This window comes from Haliotis rubra, unplaced genomic scaffold (genome assembly GCF_003918875.1).
Source record: "Haliotis rubra isolate DU_JTF1 unplaced genomic scaffold, ASM391887v1 Scf29, whole genome shotgun sequence".
NCBI classification, from domain to species: Eukaryota; Metazoa; Mollusca; class Gastropoda; order Lepetellida; family Haliotidae; genus Haliotis; species Haliotis rubra.
In genome coordinates this window covers 2,956,983-2,977,948 of record NW_025766957.1, presented here as the reverse complement: position 1 = coordinate 2,977,948, position 20,966 = coordinate 2,956,983, and the positions used below count along the sequence as shown (strand labels likewise).

Below are 20,966 nucleotides of genomic sequence, written 5' to 3'. Positions count from 1 at the left end.
CTTGAGTCAAACTTGAGTCGGACTACTATTCGATCTCTAAAACAAATAACTTTCTATTTTGTCACCACTATCATCACATTAGTTGCACTCCTAACCTCTCCTTGAAGAATCGTTTTGTTTTTTAAGTACGATTCTCACGTCGACAACAGAAAAATAGAGTGACCCTCACGTGAATTTGCCCATGTAGCGCTGAAACGTTAACCCTATGGATCCAATTATTCATTAAGTATGGTGCTCTAGACTCCACTGAAATGAGCAGATTAAAGTCTAATACAGGAATGCATGCATGACTTCAAAAAAGAACAGGTGCTGGCAAAATCAGCTGGTACGGTATTATTTCAACCAATCAGAATGCAGTAAAACCGGCGAGCACGGTACAGCTGTGATGCTGAATAGCAGTCAGTTTGTTGTGGTAAGAAAGTGGGTAAGCCGAGAGTCGCAAGAGATTTGGCTGCTTGCTTTGAAACTACACACTATCGGGATAACCGAATGCATCTACTTAGTCATGGGGTGCATTTTTTCCCGATTTGGTAGCAGACAGCCTCTTGAAGAGGAAGATGAACCTCCAAAACCTAAGCAATATTCGTGGTAAGTACAGTTTCCATGCGGGTCTGCAGTGTATATCTACCTGTCAAAACACGACGCGAGTTTAAACTCGTGTTTGACTTGGCATAATTATTGAATACAACTGATACTGTTAAACTGGTATGTATAACTATTGGATTATCCCCGTCGAACAGATCACCAGTGTTTGTGACGACTAATATTAATAGCATATCGATGCATAGATACAGACAAAACGTAACACTTCTGAATTCCCATGAGTATTCAGACATGTTTCTTCTCAGATTTTTTAATGCACCCATTAGTAATTTGCGTTGTTTGTACGACACGATTATGGTGCCCATTTCTGAATTAGTAAGAAATTTGTTTCTAAAATGCTTACAAAATCACATGTGTTTAAAATTATACCGGTAAGCATGAAATTCATGGGGTTCTGTTAAATAATGTTAAAAGTTTAATATCTAAAGCTAGTTTCAAGAACTACAACGTGAGTACGTAAGCAAATCTGTACTTGTCTTAGGACCCGAAAACATCACTCAATTTTGAACACATACATGGTCTCTATTATTTTGCCTACATATTTTTAAACTAGTCAACACACATTCTTTCATCATGTTCATGACCGTGTTCCTTCATACAAGTATTGCTGTCATGAAAGAGTTGTTTTGAAAATTAATATAATTTTTTGCAATGATTAGGCCATTCTTAAACATGATGTTGGTTTGCCTGTGGCCTGCCTTGTATTTCAGGAATAAGTAGGAAGGTACTTTCCTGATATTTTGACATAACATTCATCAGAGATCAGATGCCAATATTTGGCCTTTAGTCTCATCACCAAATGATATTAAAAATTCCAAAAATGGTAAGGCTGGTTAAAAAGTTAGGTATGCTTCTAAATTATGTTTAAGGAAGTGTTTTGTCAGTGTGTCAAATTTATGCTGGTCCTGTGGTCTCTGGCTAGCAAAAATTCATCAAGACCACTAAATGATATGTTTGCAGTGGTCCTGGTGACCAGTGAATTTTGTTTTGATAGTTAAGTAAATATACGAATGTTATTATGGACCAGTGAAGTACAAACAAGACCACTAATTATTGCCCACTCACTGGTGTGGTCTCGTGGGAAATTTTGAAAGGTTTCTCCCCCTGTTTGTTAAGTAAACCAAACCTAAATATGTCATCACTCACAACTGATGTAAACTATGTTGATTTCATTCCAATAATTTTGGCATTACTTCTCTGATTTTTATCGATAACTGATCAATATTCAGTTAACGATTATCAATCTCTATGATCTATATCGATAGCCACCCCCTATAAACTGGAGTAAAAATGTCCTGGTTTTGTGTGTGTGTGTGTGTCAAGAAATAGGAAGAGGTTTCATGCATGATTTTATATTAGAACATTCAACATCACAAAATACAAAGTTATGATACTTCTAAATGAATGAAAACAAGGACAAAGAGAAAAATCCTAATATTGAGCAATATAACAATTTTTTCACAATTTGGCTGTCAATGACTAAATCCCTGCATCACACTTTATTATTTTATTATTTATGAATTGTAGCCCAAGCTGAAAACAGATTTCTGTAGCTGAACATAAAATCTATTTGTCATTTGTGAGTTTAATGTAGGTGTTTTGGTAATAAATGCTACATCTTTGCACAATCACCATGATATATACCTTTTAATTAACATGGATATGTATCTACTTTATAATGAACTGAGATTTGTTGCAATAAATTTGATTGCTTATTATTAAGGATGTAATGCTATTCATTAATAATTATTTATTAGTTGACACTGGTCATCAGTCGATTTCAGACATTGTTGGTTATTGTTAAGGATCTGCCACGAGTGTTAGGTAAAAAATGTTTAGTCAGAAAGGTTTTTGGACCTTCATATTTTGACATGGTTGATAAGTTTGATCTAGTGTAATCTATAGTACTCAGCATTTGCAAAGAACTGAAATAGTATGTCTTCCTTAGCGACCGTTGAGAGGCATAAATGATGATATATGGTATGTGTTGCCTGTTGTTGTTACCCAGTCCATAATTTCCGCCAAAGCCATTTCCTCAGGTGCTTATTTTCTAATTGGAAACCCTTGGATCGTACAGCTGCCTGGACAAACAGACACACTTTTCAATGAAAATATAATTCCATTTGTAATAAACATTCTGTTAATCAGTTGATATTTTAGCAAAAATGTGTAGTGAAATAGAAGGTTAATTGAGGATGTGTAATAATCTTGGTAACTGACAAGTTTGGCTTTTGCTGCCGTGGAAATGAAAATGCTAAAGAGACCAGTGAGCCAGGCACAGATGTATTACATATGTCACTAATTGTTCTTTGCTAAACTATACTTAATTGGGGTTTTTTAAACTGTGCTTGCTTTCTTGGCCCTTTAGGGTCGTGGGGTAGCCTAGTGATTAAAGCGTTCGCTCATCACTCCGAAGATGTCATCAAGCGTGACACAATAAACAACAGTTTAAATGAAACCTGATTTTTTGGTTGTGAAAGTGATGAAAAGACAGGGCGGCACGATTCCCCAAGATTGGCAGCTTGCACAGTTTCCTCCATGGAACCAAGCAGCAGTTTTATTACAGGGTTGATTCCCCACATATGTACAATGTGTGGAGCCCATTTCTGGTGTCCCCTGACGTGATATTGCTGGAATATTGCTAAAAGCAGCATAAAAATGTACTCACTCACTCACTTCTTGGCCCTTTACAATCATCATCGTGTTCATGCTCTCAGCTTAAGTTATATCTTGGTTTTAGGATCGATTCCATCTACTAGTAAGTCATCAGTTTTCTTCTGATTCTAGGCTATGGCACGAGTGGCGCTTAAAATGTTGAATTAAATATGTTTTACGTGAGTAATTATTAAATGTGAGGTTGGAAATCTGAGCGCACAACCCTGTGAGGAAATGGGTGTCTACCTTTGATGGTGGTGATATTGTATTTTGGTATTAAAAATATTTTTCGAACCGAACTGAGGGAAGTATGTTGCTAACCTTTGCTCGCTTCGCTCGCATATAGGAAGACTGGTCATTTTCTCTTTGTTGCACAACCCTATTTGCGCTACATTTTGTCTGTGCATGAGGCTATAATGTATCAGATAGCAATGCTCTATCGGGGCCAGTAGTATAAACTTAAGAGTAGGGAAATAAACTTAAGAGTAGGGAAATGGATAACTAAGTTTACAGTTTGAAAATGGGGTCTTCAAAGCAGCTGAAACTGTCTGTTTTTTTTAGGATCTAAACGAAAAATAGGTGTTAGCGAGAAAGAATCAACTTCAGATTCCAGCAAATCATCCGTGTAACAAAATAAATAAAAAATCCAGAAAATTTAATAACGAGTGGAAAGAAGAATGTCCATGGCTATGGTAATGTGACGTCAACTTGTTTCGTGGAATACATAGTCGGTTACTATATAACACTATGTACGGCAGCCAAGATATGAGAAAGTTGGTGCTAACGGTATCTTTTTTACTTGACATTTTGTAAAAATAAAGTTTGGTATTAGTGGCATTAGTGATCCTGGGCTATTTAATGAATTTATCTCTGTGCAGGACAATTAGATTTAGTGTACTTACATGTAACACAGAGATTTGGAACATTTTTGTCAGCAAGGAGTGGCATTGGGGGTATATCAAACGTACCACTTTGTGACGTCATACAAGACTTAATTTGCGAGATAGCTTGATAATTAGCGCGATCCACAAATCAAGGTTATCCACGAATTTAGGTTACGGTTCTGTAATATGATGATTGACATGCAACAATTACTGTCATTTCACATTTCATGTCGATTGTAATTTAATACTTTTATTCTTATGATAAAATGAAACACAAACACACACATGGTCGTTTTTTATCTTTATTAAAATGGAGAAGAAGTTGACTGGTAGAAATGATAAGGGACTGGTTTATTTGAGACTTTATTTGAAATTCTAAAATCACTGGAGCTGAAAAAGCACTTCTCTGTATTGAAAGAATTTAGGTTGTAGGTATTTGTTGCCGTAGTAACCAAACTGGAAAAACCGGGACCATTGTAATTATATTTGTTTCAATGTGTTAAATTACCCTCTATGCAGGTCATGTATTTGTGTAGAATCACATTAATGCTTTGTTCATTTAAGCATGTTAAGTGGAGTTAATACAGCCTTATCCCCAGATAATATGGATAAGCTTGCTAATTTTAAGCCCCTATCTCTATTGTGATCAAGTATTACTGTGAATTTTTTGCCGATGCTAAATGGTGTGAACCAGCTTTGTTTCTGTGTCATTTTATCATTGTTCATATTGTGATGATTTTTGACATTGCCTTGTATGACTTGTTACTTGGGCTATTATTTGACTAAATCCAGACTGGGATTGATAGAGAGAGAGAGAAATAGAAATCTGGTGACTAGTGAGCCTTGCTTTAGTGATCCTGGATAAGCTGTGCTTTGGTTAGGCTAGGTGCTCCGGGGCACAGTGACTGCCATGTGGTGCTGACCTGGTACATTGTTGGCACTGTGTGTTGTGGTCAATGATGTAAGTGAAACTCTGCACCTGTAATGAACTTCCGTGTTGTTTTGTCCTTTAACCATGGCATATGGCAAAGTGGTAGGTGGTATGCAGTTATACCAAGGAATTCTCTCTGTCCGAGGAATTTTTTTATTCAATCACTAACTTGAAAACTATTGGTTGGATTGTTTTCAAATTTTGCCACCACCTTCTGTGTGCAAAGGAGAGGTACAGTGCTAAATATTGAATAGGAATAATCAGGATATTTTAAACATTTTGTTTTTAACATTATGAATTACAAACGTTTGCACAACCAATAACTTGAAAACTATTGGTCAAAATGTTTTCAAATTTTGAAGACAGCTTGTTTGTCTATTTAAAAGGAGAGGTGCAGTGCAAAGTGTGTTTTTAAAAACAGTTGCATCAGTTTACATAATTTGAACCTAAAGAAACCTAAGGGGATTTTTGTTCTACCAATAACTTCATATCTACAGGAGAGGTGCTGTGCACAGCTCTAGTTTGATATTTTTGATTTATCAAGAATTATGACAAATTACATACCTTGAACTCGGCTGAAAAAGTACAACATCAAATTTGTTCAACCATTGACTTTACAATAATTTAATGCATTGTTTTCAGATTTGTATAATGGCTTCTTTGTTTATAGGAAAGGTGTTGTGCAAAGTTTTGTACTTACATTTTTGTCAAGAATAATTCTTAATTGTAGTTCGGCTGAAGCTTGGAGTAACGGTCTGGGGTACAAGTGAGCCTTGCTCACATATTTTTGCTTGTTAATTATATTATTTCTGCTGGCTTCAAAGTAATTAGGTATTCTGTGTTGGTGACATTCGACAAAATTGGACACCAACTTGACATCTATTATCTCAAACTAAAATCTGAAAACTCCATCAGCCATGGTTCCAACTTTGGGTTGATGCTCCATCCTTGCCACTGTTAAAAGGTGGTGACTTGAAACTGATCTAAGGTTAGGAAGATCTTCAACTACAATCACAAAGGAAAATGTTCTCAAAATACATGATAAATTAACATATGTGCAAGTGCAATAGGCATCTGTCAAAAATACTCCTCGGTCCTCATCTGTCCGGAGATATTTAGATTTCTAAAGCAGATGTTGCCGATTTTGTTGTACAATATGTACCCATGGATGAGTCTTGGTTGCCATCACCAGCCAGCTACAAAACAGCAACAAAAGCAGTTGAAGCATCTAATGCCTCCTCCTCCAAATGGAAACAGGGATTGTTGTGGTAGCCTAATGGTTAAAGCTTTCGCTTGACTCGTCAAAGCCCCGGGTTGATGCCCCCACGCGGGTACAATGTGTGAAGCCCAATTCTGGTGTTTCCTACTTTGATATTCCTGGAATATTGAAAAAATCAGTGTAAAAACATACTTACTCACTCACCCTTGTCTGCACGAATGTGACTTTGAACTCATGGAACATCCAGATTTAAAAGATTTCACACCACCAGATTTCCACCTTTTTGAAAATCTTTGAAACATTTGCATGGCAAACAATATAAAATGTTGATGTCATTTTAGCAGTAGAGGCATTTTACATCTCCAAGGGGAAGACATCTGCAGCGGAGGGATCCAGTCACTCCTACATTGTTGGCACAAGTGTGTGGATATCGAATTTGATTATGTTGAAAAGTTACTGGCATGCAACTCTTAAATGCAATCCATAATGGTTTGGCTTAGAAGTTTTCAGCTATCTCTCATGCCCCAGAGTATGTAACGCTCAGCCTATGATAACACGAGGATTGGTTGTTTGTTGTTTAACTAAAGTGTAAATAATTGAGTCTGGACCTGACAGTCCAGTGATCAACAGCATGAGCACCGATCTGTACAACTGGGATGGAGGATTTTTCTATAAGGCAGTTTTGCTTTTCAAATAGTTTTTTTGAATGTTCAGAAAACCATGTATTGTCAAATGAACCATTTGTCAGTTTTTTAAAGACAAAATGTTTTTCACTGAAATAACAGAAAGTGCTGTGAGATTGTTGAGAAAAATGAGCCTGGTATTTTAGGGCTTGTTTACCATTCATGAGATACACATTACCTTTATACAATATGACTACCTGACAGTAATACAAATGTCTCTATTATACAAGCTTCTGAGAAAATAATGGATTTGTATGCTTGTTACTAAACACTATACTCAGCACTATTCCAGCTATGTGACAGCAGTCTGTAAATAATCCAGATTGAGAGATTAATAACCAGTGAGTGAGTATATTTTCTGCTGCTTAAAGTATAACAATATGGTCAATAATATTGTGGCTTATCATATTAATTCATATAAGCAGGGTTTTACGCAATGGGAAATGTGTGTCTGTTGTGCACAAGTGTAGAGAATGAACTAAGAAAAAAAATTCACTGCATCTAGAGGGATGCACAATATTATTCACTGTACCTGCAACACATCTATGACTTTGCTAAGTATTTGGTTGTTTCATTCAGAGCAGTTACATGCATCATTTCATCCATCAGTCCACATGATCAATGATTCATTCCAGGCTCTAAAGATACTGTCAAAACATACAGTTCTCTACACAGTTACTTCACAGGACCCTTATATTGCCTGCAGGGACCCTTAAAACTAATAACTGGAGTTCCCTGGGACACACATGTTTATGAGTTGAGGCAAAACCCTGATATAAGCATGTCAGATAATACATAATACATAAGGGATTCTTTTCAGATGTTTTATGTAACAGATGGCTGAAGTGTGTTAATTTTTTGTATCAAGATGTCTTTATGCAGTAAAGAATACTTATTGCTATTTGCTACGTTGTTTTCATTTGTTTGAAGAAGAGTTAGCTCCCCTTGACCATGATTCTGCATAGCTGCAGTAGAATATTCTTTTTTATATATCTTTCTTTACCTGTTGAGATTGCATTCTTGTAATGCTTTTGACATTCTTTAGATTGAATTATTTACACATTTTTGAGTGTTTTATTTTTGTTTTGAGGTTTTTCAGTTGTAGAGTGTATATAATCAACAGGCAGTTGGTGTCAGCATGGTCAGTGATAGATGTTTAAGCACGGTATTTTTGAAAAATATTGGTCATAGCATACTAGTGATCTATGTATGCTGAGTATGTATCAATATATTTTTCACTTTAGTGCTGATTAAATTATAAAAACATGGGCTTGCCCCGTACAGATTTTCAAAAATGATCTCAGAGCTAAGATAATCATAAAGCTATCATTAGACAATTATACACTGTAACACCATATCTCAGAGCTGTTGAAAACCTAAGATAGTGTCATGGCTGTTAGGTTTGCAGTACTAAAACCGGAACACAAAAACAGTTACCTAGTAGCTTTTGTGCAAACATACATAATTTTTTTTTCTATTCCAATAACATGTTGCAACTTGCAAAGACAGTAAACTGTACAGTAACTTGGGACATTTGTATGCTTATTGACCCGTGAAGATCTGAGTTAGAATCAGCAACCCATGCTTGTTGTATGAGACGACGAACAGGATTGGGTGGTCAGGCTTGCTGATTAGGTTGACCCATGTCATCATATCCCAATTGCGTAGATTGATGCTCATGCTTTTGATCACTGGACTGTCTGGTCCAGACTTGATTATTTACAGACCACCACTGGAATATTGCTGAGTGCAGTTTAAACAACAATCAAGCCAATGTATGATTATCAGGTTGTTATAATGTCAACATGATCATCAATATGCATGTTAAAGCTAATCTAAAAAGTTTGTAAAAATGGTAATGTAATATCATACCCTTGTAACATTTTGTTTCATCAGATATATAAACTTTAAGACCGCTTTTATTTTAGACAGTCATTTTAGGATTCAGTGGTAACATAGTCAGAGGAAATATTTCATATTCAAAGTGCTTTCAGTGTTTAAAATAGTAGACAATATTCAGCACAATCTGTAACATACATCACATTCATCTTTATGAAGATGTTGCTTTCTGTACACTGTATTACCATTAATGACTCAAATCCCCTCAAACACAACCACCAAGAAATCCTGAATCTTAATACCGGCTGATAATGGGTTTTTAAAATAGGCATATTGATTTCCATCATATTGGATATCATTGTTACTGATTGTGATGTCATTGATGTTTGATTATTTGGTAATGATAATATAAGGCATATTATTTATATTGCAGAGAAGAGAGCCCATTGTGACATCATTAGTCGTTTATATATGTTGGTGGCTTTGTTTTGTGGTCCAGAGAGAATGTTTGTTTAGTGTTGCTGTGGTAACAGTGATATGCAAAAGAGCACATGTCATATAACCAGTTTGACAGGTGCTTGCTACAGTTTATACAAGAAGGTATTTTCAGACTGGGCTTGATGGCAGCTCATATTGATTTTCACTTACATCCATAAATGATAAAAAGTGTTTTGTTCGGATGTGAAACCAGACTGCTTGGCTAGGCCACGGTAACAGATATGTGTGGCTGTTGGTTTGGTTTAACAGAGTTAGGGATCCAAGTCATAATGACTTAAGGGATTGTTAATAATTTCTGGCTGGGGAGGGTGGTGATGATTTTAAGGGGGTCACCCATTTTGTTCTGGGGAGGTAGGGGGGTCATCAATTTTGTACTCATGTACTAGGAGGGGTCAGAAATTTTGTCCATTAAAATATTAAAAAATTATCAGGGTGGGGTGGGGGTATTTATTTTATACATGACATGTACGGGGGTCACTTTCTTTGTACATAAACTTTAGGGGGGTCATTTTTTCATTGTTCATGCTTCTCCATATAAATCATCATCACCCCCCTAGCTATAAATTATGAACACAGTTGTTATAGTTACAACAGTTAGTTTGATGTGATAACAATAACTTTGCTACTTACATGGAGCAAGGAAATTTAAGAATTTGATCAAGTGACTGGAATTTCTTCATGTTCTCCCATATCTGTCATATATTTTTAAATAGAAATGAGCAATGTTTACAAATGTATATGACAATCAATCAGTCTGGGCAGTGGTCTGAAACACATATATCTCCAAACTTTGAGTACAAATTGTTTGACCAAGCATGCCAAATAAACCAGTGACCTTTGAGAGTTAAAGACGATATTCATCTGTTACCAATGTTATTCTATGCTATCATCCCAGTATATCATGGTATATGTTTGCATAGGAAACCAAGTGTATCAGCTAAAGTGAACAAATAAGATTTAATGTTGAAGGGTCAAGTTCTTGGAAGGCTGGAAAGTCAAGGGAACTAAACCCACCTTTCTAACTGTGTTGGTTTATAAAATGTTTAAGGATTATATAAGCCTGATATGGGGTCTTACTGTATTATTTTATGAAAATTCATTTGGTGACTGATTTGTTATCCTCCCCAAAAATGAAGTTGCTGGGGATATAGAAACGAGTTCCGTCCGTCCGTGCATCCATGTGTCCGGCTGTGCGTCTCTCACACTTTGTCCGAAGCATATCTCCTGAACTATTCGTGATAGCATAACCAAACTTGGTACACAAGATGTGCCTTTTGGGGGTTAGACCCAGATATGAATTTTATTTTTGTGGTTTCCATGGAAACATGACTTAGGCTGTGACTATGAGGATGTCATCTTGTTGCATGTCCATGGCAACAAGTTAGGCTTCAACTAAATTTGGTGGTAGTGATCTTTTCTGGAGCAGATCTTAAAAACCTTTCAATATTCTTCTTCCACTTTGCTGTGTACACTCCAAAACATTTGACATAATCATAACTAGTAGACATATTCATAAAGATTATTTTGCCGTTGAGGGGGATATTATGACTTTGTCTTCTTGTTATTTTTTGTTTGGGTGAGTGAGTGAGTTTAGTTTTACGATGCACTCAGCAATATTCCAGCTGTATATGGCAGCAGTCTGTAAATAATCGAGTCTGGACCAGACAATCCAGTGATCAACAGCATAAGCATCAATCTATGCAATTGGAAACCATTGTTTGGGTAGATGGGGAAATAATAGAAACACTCCAAAACATGATGCAGAACAGTTGATTAAGTTGGTCACAATGTTTGAAAATGTGGAAGAGAAACAGGGTCATATTGTACTAAAAGTACCTGCCACTGTATCTGCAGTACAACAGTACAGGTCCTTAGCAACTTGGATAGGGTGGAGGGCGGTGGGGTAGCCTAGTGGTTAAAGCTTTCACTTTTCATGCAGAATACCCGAGTTTGATTCCCCACATAGGTACAATTTCTGATGTCCCGTACATACCATACATATCCGTACATACGCCGATATGGCCCTTATCTGGAGCCCTGCATATTATTACTTGCATTATCTTCATTGAATTTTCCAACTAAAGACTGAGTGAGTTTAATTTATGCCGTTTTTAGCAATATTCAAGCAATATCACATCGGGAGACACCAGAAATGGCCATGGGCTTCACATGTACCCATTTGGGGAATTGAATGCAGCTAAAAGAAGCATGTGTGTGTCAATACATATGGGATTCTTAACTTCTCCATAATTTAGAGCGATTCCCCACATGGGCACAATGTGTGAAGCCCATTTCTGGTGTCCCCCGCCGTGATATTGCTTGAATATTGCTAAAAGCGGTGTAAAACCCAACTCACTCACTCACTCTCCATTAAAGACAGTTAAAACAGGGGATATATTTTACATGGTAAATCACTAAGTCTAAAGTACTGTCGGAAATGCTAGAAAAATGCTTTTTGACTTATATTTAAAATTCAGAGGTATTACAGTTACTTAAATAACAAATATCACTTTAAGAAACATCTACCTAATGTAGACCGAGGGAATAGATTTTGAGACATGCCCTAAAATGTGTTTTTACTGATGAAAATACCAAAAGCTTAGAAAAATAACGGGTAGTGGGACGTTATTTGATACAAACATTAACTGCCTGTGTTACGTCATCAGCATGCACGGTATCGACAGGTGAAATTGACACCTGAGCACAAGCTCGGGGGAGGGGTCATCTCAATAGATGTTTTCTGCAAAATGTTGAATATGTGTACGTATAGTATACGTATTGGTTATGTGGGAAATCATTTGTGCATTTGTGTATGTGTGTTTGTTGTGAAATAAACATACGAATTACTGTACATTGGAAAGAATCCTATCCATTGTGTTATCTTATCGATTGATTGATTTTAGAAATGTGCAACGTTTTAATAAGTGTATTTCATTGCAAAAATATGGATGTAATTCGGTCAGTTTAATCTAGTTGTGAACATTGGCCAAAGATTGAACGAAGTCACTGGTGTAGCTTCTTTAGAATATATATATTCTTCTTCTCCTAAAGTTTGTAGACCGCCCGTCTAAGTACTCCCTTGTCAAAGTTGTCAAGGATGGTTTTACGTCCTGGTTTTGGTTTTGAGACGGTCCCTGTCTTGTCTGATTTGTTTACAATATTGTAAACTTGTTGGTAAGACATACCAACAGCTCTACAAGTACTGTAATAAACCCTTTCTAAACTAATGAAAGGTTTACCTCTGTCTTTTTCAAGCACAAAAAACTTATAAACCTTTGCAACAATTGACTGCAAATAGTTGGCCATAGTGGACGCTGTGATAAAGATATGCATGCATGACGGGAAACTTATTTATCAAGATCTTAACATTTATATTAATATTTCTTCAATAAAGACACGATAATTAAGTAAAGTAACACAAACATTCAACATTTATTTGTTAAAGAAAAACGTTGATTCATATTTTTACACCACCTGTATTATTAGCATAAATGTAAAGACTATTTCAGATTTCTGTTGTTGAACTCTGAAAAAATCTTAAGTTGTTGTTTTGGTACCATATTCTCTCCTGTAAACTGCCCTTTAAATGCATGGGAATGTTAAATCGATTGGAAAAAAAAATAGGTACACTATAGGCGAGTTGATATATTGACAACATAGTACATTTATCACCTTTATCAAAGTATTAAGGCTAAAAAGCATTTTTCTAGCATTTCCAACAGTACTTTAGTGATTTTTATCTCAAGTTTCCATTTGGTTTAGACCAAGTTTGTTATTTTGTGTTTGTTTATATTTGAAATCAAAGAAGGAATATGATGTTTTTTTGTCTGAGCATTATACTTAAGACAATTTTCTCCAAAATACTGAATCCCTTGGAGTGGTTAAAGCGTTTGCTCGTCACGCTGAAGACCCGGGTTCCATTCCCCACATGGGTAAAATGAGTGAGCCCATGTCTGGTTTCCCCTGCCATGATATTGCTGGAATATTGCTAAAAGCGGCGTAAAACCAAACTCACTCACTCACTCACATGGATGTGCACTAAACTCTAGAAGATACATGTATGTGTTTCTTCTTAAACCTGACAGTGCAGATTGTTGACTTACAAATTTCGTATTATAATGCTATAAAATGGGCTCTTATATTTCGGGGGGTGGCCCTAGGTTTATGATGAAGGGATCCAATTGACTGCTAGAAAATCAAATCCAGCGGAGACAGTGGTTTTAGCAAAGTGGCAGACTTGAAATCCTGCATCACTTCATGAAAATATGGACATGACAAATGAATATGACTGAAACACTGCCAAACAATGTAGGGTGACAAACAATGTAGGGTGACAAACAATGTAGGGTGACAAACAATGTAGGGTGACAAAGTAGCCTACTGGTTAAGTTGTTTGCAGATCATGACTGTTTGATTCACCACATATATCAAATGTTTGAAGCATATTTCTGATGTCTGCACTGTAATATTGCAGGAATATAGCTTTAAGCAGCTGAAAATCACACTTTCACTCACTCTAACTAAGCAGCTTCAACCTCAACTCACTTGATGAACACAGTGAGAGTATTATTCTTCAGTGAAATTGTGGGAACGTTGTCAGCCGTTATCCATAGACCTGTGGCCACAAGATAACATCTTATGAATTATAAATCAATTTCATGAGTTTTAGAATGTTAGTGAACCAGGGTTAATTCAGTGCATGTGACAGGTAGACAGACAAACTATCTTTATGCAGTAAAATTGTAGAGATTTACAGCATTGTAAGCCTGGCACATTGTTAAAGAAAACAATCTGCACCTTTGAAATTACATTGTTTTCTAATCACCCCCATGATTAGAAGTTACTCCCTTAAGTTCAACCACTCTTGCAGGGTCAGTCATGAATAAAGAATATTTTAATTTTCGCGGCCTTTCCCATTCATCGTGGTGTTCAATACCACATTGATTATTTCCATATGAAAGTGCCACAGGAATGTTGTTACTCCTGGCTCCATGTCATCTAGCAGTCGGCATGTACAGAGCAGGAATTCATATTTCACAACCCAGGTCTGGTTGACTCAGTCATAATCAGGTCTTGCTTCATGATGCCCGGCTGATACTCTTGTGAGAGAGTTTCCCAAGGAGTGTTTTGTGAAGATGTAGTTGGTTTGCTAACTCTGATAGCTGTTCAGGATTACAAGTCAGCCATGGTTGATTGCATGTGATTAGTGATCTGGATACGAATCGACTTTCATTTGTATTGTGTTTGGGCAGCCACAAGCATGTAAGGGTTCTTTGATGTTGTGGATTGTTCCGGGATAAGGTTTGAACATATCGGTCGTGTATCCGAAGGCTATCTTGGTACAATGACTTTAGTACAGGTTTATTTGCTGGTGTACTCATTTTGAACATTTGGAAGTGCTTTAATTACGTTTATGTCATATCAACGTAGTAAATATGAAAATGTGGCAATTAAACATGGTTGGGTATTAAGTTCCTGACATGCTTGAGATGTAATGAATTGATATCACAGATATTGATGTCATAGCGATGTCAATATTTATAAGCAAACACTGGATACTGGAAAAAGGAATTTAATTCATGTTGATGATTATTTGAAGTTCAGGTTGAGTTCGTTTCATGAAGGATGTCAATGAATCATGGATAATATGCTGAAATTTATCCTTCCAACATAGTGATGAAAATATTTACAGTGACGATGAGGAGCAGACAGACTCAACTGTGTGTTTGTTGTTTTCATCGCTGGAGATAGGGTGGTGTTTACAGTGTAATTCAGTAACCTTTTACTATGGAGTGTATCAGCCATCTGCTTGGATTTCATAAATCATGTACTGTTATGACAAAACGCAAGTGCAGAAGGTGTCGTCAATTGAGCAGGTAATATATTTTTTATCATATGGTAGAATATGTAATGGTTATTCATGTGATAAACCAATGACCAATCAGATAAGTGTTTGCTTGACACAATTTATTCAGTTATCATGTTTTTTATATAGAAACAAGTTCAACTGAAGAACGATTAAGTACATTTTAGTGGGGTGGTGGGGTAGCCTGGTGGTTAAAGGATTCACTCATCACGCTGAATACCCGGGTTTGATTCCCTACCTGGGTACAATGTGTGAAACCCATTTCTGGTGTCCCCCACCGTGATATTGCTGGAATATTGCTAAAAGCGGCGTAAGACCAAACTCTCTCACTTACTCACTAATACGTTTTAGCACTAATGAAAGTAGTCTGGGTCTTGAGGACTCAAGAAAAGCATAATGAGGAGAGTAAGTAATCACGTTGCCACATAAATGTAATAAATATTATTCTGAATATTAATTTATTATCAGGATTATCAGGATTTAAGTATCATATTTCTGCCAATGATTCTCTTACTTAGCATGCTTATGTAACTGAATTAATTAGTTGAAAGGAAGTAATATTTTCACAAGTGAGCTATATACATGATATAAGTATAATTTTGTAATCAGTAAAAACATTGTTAAATGAATGATATGGCTGTTATGTTTGGGTTGGCAGCAGATTTATTTGTATGTTTGTATTTGTGTCTCACCATTTTGTAACTTCTAAAGAACTGTTTAGACAAGATTTTGAGACAAATATTCTTGTATGAGGCATGAAATGACAAAACAAACTAATGTAACATTGTCGATGAGTTCTGTTGTTGGACATGTTAACAGTGATAATACATGTTGCTTCAGTTCAAGAAATTTAGGGTGTTGGGGTAGCCTAATGGTTAAAGCGTTGGCTCGTCACGCCGGAGACCCGGGTTCGAATCCCCACATGGGTACAATGCGTGAAGCCCATTTCTGGTGTCCCCCGCCGTGATGTTGCTGGAATATTGCTAAAAGCGGCGTAAAACCAAACTCAGTCAGTCAGTCAGTCAAGAAATTTAAGGCTATATCTAACGTCTCTACATACCAAATATGCAAGATAAAAAGATATGTTTCTGTTTTGCTTTGTAACTTTTGTTGAGAAATTGGCACAGAAATTGTAAGCTGAAGATGTAAAGCTCACAATAGATCCAGGAGAGTTTTAAGCATGGTTTTATTAAAAAGTGTTAAATATGCTTCAGTCACTCATTGTAACAATGTTTGACATGATGTGACCATCTCTATGACATCTCATTACACTTTGTATATTCTTAACTACCAAATACAGTTTTATGACAACAAACTGTTCCATTGTCCCTCCAGAGAGTTCTCATATGTCTACAAACAGCCTCATTAATATTTCATGACTGATGCATTAAAAATGCAACTGGCTTAACGTGGGTAGGAGGCAATCTAATCAATAGTCTTTTACGATGACACAAATTGATTGCGAGGTCCTATTCTGGAGTAAGGTCACAGGCTTGTGAGATATGCTTACCATTATTTGTACTTGTCATTTTGCATGTGTATTGTTTGTACCCCCTTTAGATTTTGTTTGTTTATTGCTGTTTTCAGCAATATTCAAGCTATATGATGGCAGTCTGTAAATAATTGAGTCTGGACCAGACAGTTCAGTGACTGTCATCACAAGCATTGATCTACACAATGTGGATACAATTACTTGCATAAAAAAATCACTGAGTCTGATTAGCTGATCCAGTAAAGACAACAAATTTATTAACTGTTCTAGGGAAATTAAGTGATCATGATCCCTTCTGTTTACCTAGTCTAACACATGTACATTGCCATGTTTACAATGTCCTTGATAAGTGTATGTAAACACGATCTGAAGAGTGTATCATTTCATGAAATGCGAGCTAAATTACTTCATGTATGCGTTTATGTTAGGTATGTGGGTTTTACTAGAACCTCCTTTTCAGGAAGGCCAGTTTATGTATTTAGTTTGTCATGAAATAGGAGAGTAATTGAGTGTTGGATCAATGTTTATGGGAATAAATCGCCCAGAGTTATACGTGTACTTGGAAGCCCCAGTGATTTATGCCCAGAGTGGCCATTCTTGGTGTGGCCACAAGCTTTAATAGTATAATATCTTGTATATCATGCTACTGATACCTGTAAATATTCCATGCTACTGACACCTGTAAATATGCCATGCTACTGACACCTGTAAATATACCATGCTACTGATACCTGTAAATATTCCATGCTACTGATACTTGTAAATATATCATGCTACTGATACCTGTAAATATGCCATGCTACTGACACCTGTAAATATATCATGCTACTGATACCTGTAAATATTCCATGCTACTGATACTTGTAAATATTCCATGCTACTGACACCTGTAAATATACCATGCTACTGATACCTGTAAATATACCATGCTACTAGTGGCTGCAAGAGTCGTATACTCCCCAGGGAGTTGAGATTGATAATACGATGTGCCATTGAGATTGACATCCGATGATCGAGGGAAAAAATATCAGCGCCTTGAGCAAGCACTAGTTGCCTGGATATGTGCGCTATATAAGTATCATAATAATAAATAATAATAAACCTGTAAATATTCCATGCTACTGACACCTGTAAATTTTCCATGCAACCAACACCTTTAAATATTCCATGCAACCGACACCTGTAAATATTCCATGCTACTGACACCTGTAAAAATTCCATGCAACTGACACCTGTAAATATTCCATGCTATACAATGAAGAAGAAAGTCAAATTATGATATGTTAAGCACTATGACCATGATGACATCATAATGTTTTTTCAAACTGACCATGGTGGTTGGATAGCCTAGTGGTTGGCTAGTCACACTAAAGTCTTTGGTTCGACTCCCCACATGGGTATTGTGTGTGAAGCCCATTTCTGGTGTCTCCCACTGTGATATTGCTTGAAAATTGCTAAAAGCAGCACAAAACCACACACACTCACTCAAAATGACCAATCAGGCCTAAAAAAAAAAGCTTGTGGTTCCGATTTCCCGACCGACCCTAAATATTCCCGCCGAGCCTAACAATTTTACTCACCTCATAATAAATGAAATTTATTTTCTGACACATGAGTAATCTGAGTAATGTAAAAATATTTTGCCAAAAACCCCAAACCCCTACCTACCTACCCTAGTTCTGAAATGTAGGAAATCGGAACCACAACATTTATTTTTTTTGGCCTCATGACATATGGGGTCTTTTGACAATTGTCTAATTTGTCCAAGGGACCCCAATCACAAGTTTCAAAAGTCTGAAATATGGGGGTAATGAAACAGTTTTGTGCACTGTATTGTAAGACTGGATGGCTACCTTGAATCAGGACCTATGTATTTCTTGTCAAGAATCTAATACAGTATCCCATACATACATTGTAAATGAACTTGTCTGTTATAGCACAGATAGACATGATGTACTGATTTGCAGTAGTTATTTCCCAGAACATTCATCATGTTTACATTGTTATTGACAAATGATAGCAATCAATATGATCAACCTTGCACAGGAGTTGATTAAGATGTTCGATGTTCTGCTCCAGTTGTGTTGTGTTGTGTTGTGTTGTGTTGTGTTGTAATAACGCAGCCTGCTAAGTGCTTGTCATTGCTATTGATTTCTCTGAAAAAAGTAACCTCTGTACAAGATGAGGGTCTGTCTAGACATGCACTCCACTGCCATATAGCTGGAATATTGCTGAGTGCGGCGTAAAACTAAACTCACTCAAGACATGCAAGATTCACCCTATATTGTAACTGTGGTATCTGTTCAAGCTGTTCAAGTGTTTATGTGCATGATTGTCAAATCCTCAAAAAAGTCGGGGGAAAGCCATCACGACCTTGAATCTTAATGATTGTAGGGCTGAAAATGCAGAATTTTTGTTAATATGTAGTAGTGCTTGTCTCTTGCATGTACAAACAAACTGGGGCTATGGAATTTGAATGGTTTTGCATTTCTGAATGACCATTAGCTTACAGTTTACTTTGTTAAATTCCAATAATCTTGTGACCCGTGAAGATCCGAGTTAGAATTGATCTTCAGTTATCCATGCTTGTCGTAAGAGGCGACTAAACGGGATCGGGTGGTCAGGCTTGCTGACTTGGTCATGTCATTGTATCCCAGTTGCATAGATGGATGCTCATGCTGTTGATCATTGGATTGTCTGGTCCAATTTGACAAATGAAAGTTGATGTCAAAACTGCCCAAATTTTATCATATTAATGGGAAACTTCTTTGAGTGGCATTTTAGAAGTTGGGAAGTACAATATAGAACAAACTTTATGGATAACAACTTCTTTTTATTTGTGAGTGCAACGTTTCGATACAGATTCTTGTACCGTTTGAGAAATTCCTGCTTGACAATTCCAGCTTGACAGGTACAGATTCTTGTACCGTTGTCAAACAGGAATTCCTGCTTGACAACGGTACAAGAATCTGTATCGAAACGTCGCACTCACGAATAAAAAGAAGTTGTTATCCATAAAGTTTGTTCTATATTATTAATGGGAAGTTGTGCGTTGCTAAAAACATGGTTCATTTTGTGTATTCTGAGTGGAAACATCCTGGTGATCAGATCCATTAATAACGTTTTGATTATGTTGATCATGGTTGTAGGAAAGTAGTTATATTTTCATCATGTTTTTGAACTAACAGTAAATTGTTGATTTTTTTCATATTTTTTGTCTATTTTTCTTGTCTATTAAACAACAAACTCAACCATACTTTGCTGTAAGAGGTCACTGATGGGGCTGGATGGCTTGCTGACGTGGTTGATGGATAGCATCACTTCTAAAGCTGTGTATCGTGTTTAAAGTTCACGTGCAACCAAAAATAAGAACTTAATTAAAACACAATTATCACTTATTCATGACATGTAATATACATTGCTGATTATGAAAAATCAAATAGACAAAATTATAAGCGTACAATCGCAAATCAAAAGTGCAATATTTTGTACTTGGGTTTACTTCCCTCGAAACAAAGCACCCGGGATACCGAACCCAGTCAGAGTGGGTGGGTGTGCACTTAAGCGTAACGAAAACTTTCATTGGCTAGTTTGTTTGCTAATACACTCTGTGTGTGTGTATAGAGATGTTGGGTTTTGTTAATACATGCTCATTTTTTGTGTATAACATTTTGCAATCAACAGACATCATAACATGTCATGTGTACAAGTATCACACCTTACATTATGTAATTATACCCCCACTACGAAGTAACGGGGGGTATATAGCGTTCATTCAGTCCGTCCGTCCAGAAACTTTGTCCGTAGCATATCTCTTAAAGTTTACATGCTAGGTTCACCAAACTTCACACACATGTTAATCATTACCCATTGATGTGCCTTTTGCTATTTTAAAGTTTTTTCAGAATTTTGTTTTTTGCTGTTTCCATGGAAACACGACTTAGTGCCAAATGTGTTTGATGGTTTTGTCCGGAGCATATCTATTAAAGTTTACATGCTAGGTTCACCAAACTTCACACACATGTTCATCATTACCCATTGATGTGCCTTTTGCTATTTTAAATCTTTTTCAGAATTTGTTTTGTTGATGTTTCCATGGAAACATGACTTGGTGCAAAATGTGTTTGATGGTTACCTGGCCACAGCATATCATCGAAACTATACATGCTAGGTTCACCAAACTTAATACACAAGTTAATCATGACCCACAGATATGCCATGTGCTAAAAAATAACAATCTTCATCTATGTCCACTTCATTGTGTGCAACATGAGACAGTCAAGTTCAATTGTATGT

General features: G+C 36.5%; 1 protein-coding gene across 2 annotated transcripts in view; it reads left to right on the top strand.

The window, feature by feature from the left end:
• The first annotated feature begins 394 nt into the window (after positions 1-394).
• The window catches only part of LOC124281843 (protein XRP2-like), a 45,848-nt gene continuing 25,276 nt past the window's right edge, over positions 395-20,966 (top strand). Inside the window, exon 1 of one of the 2 annotated variants that reach the window (XM_046717841.1) lies at positions 395-588. In XM_046717841.1, the coding sequence (XP_046573797.1) occupies positions 506-588 (83 nt within the window). In that variant the 5' untranslated portion in view covers positions 395-505. Of the gene's footprint in view, positions 589-14,292; positions 15,189-20,966 lie in introns of those variants that run through there. The other variant, XM_046717840.1, reaches the window with a different exon arrangement.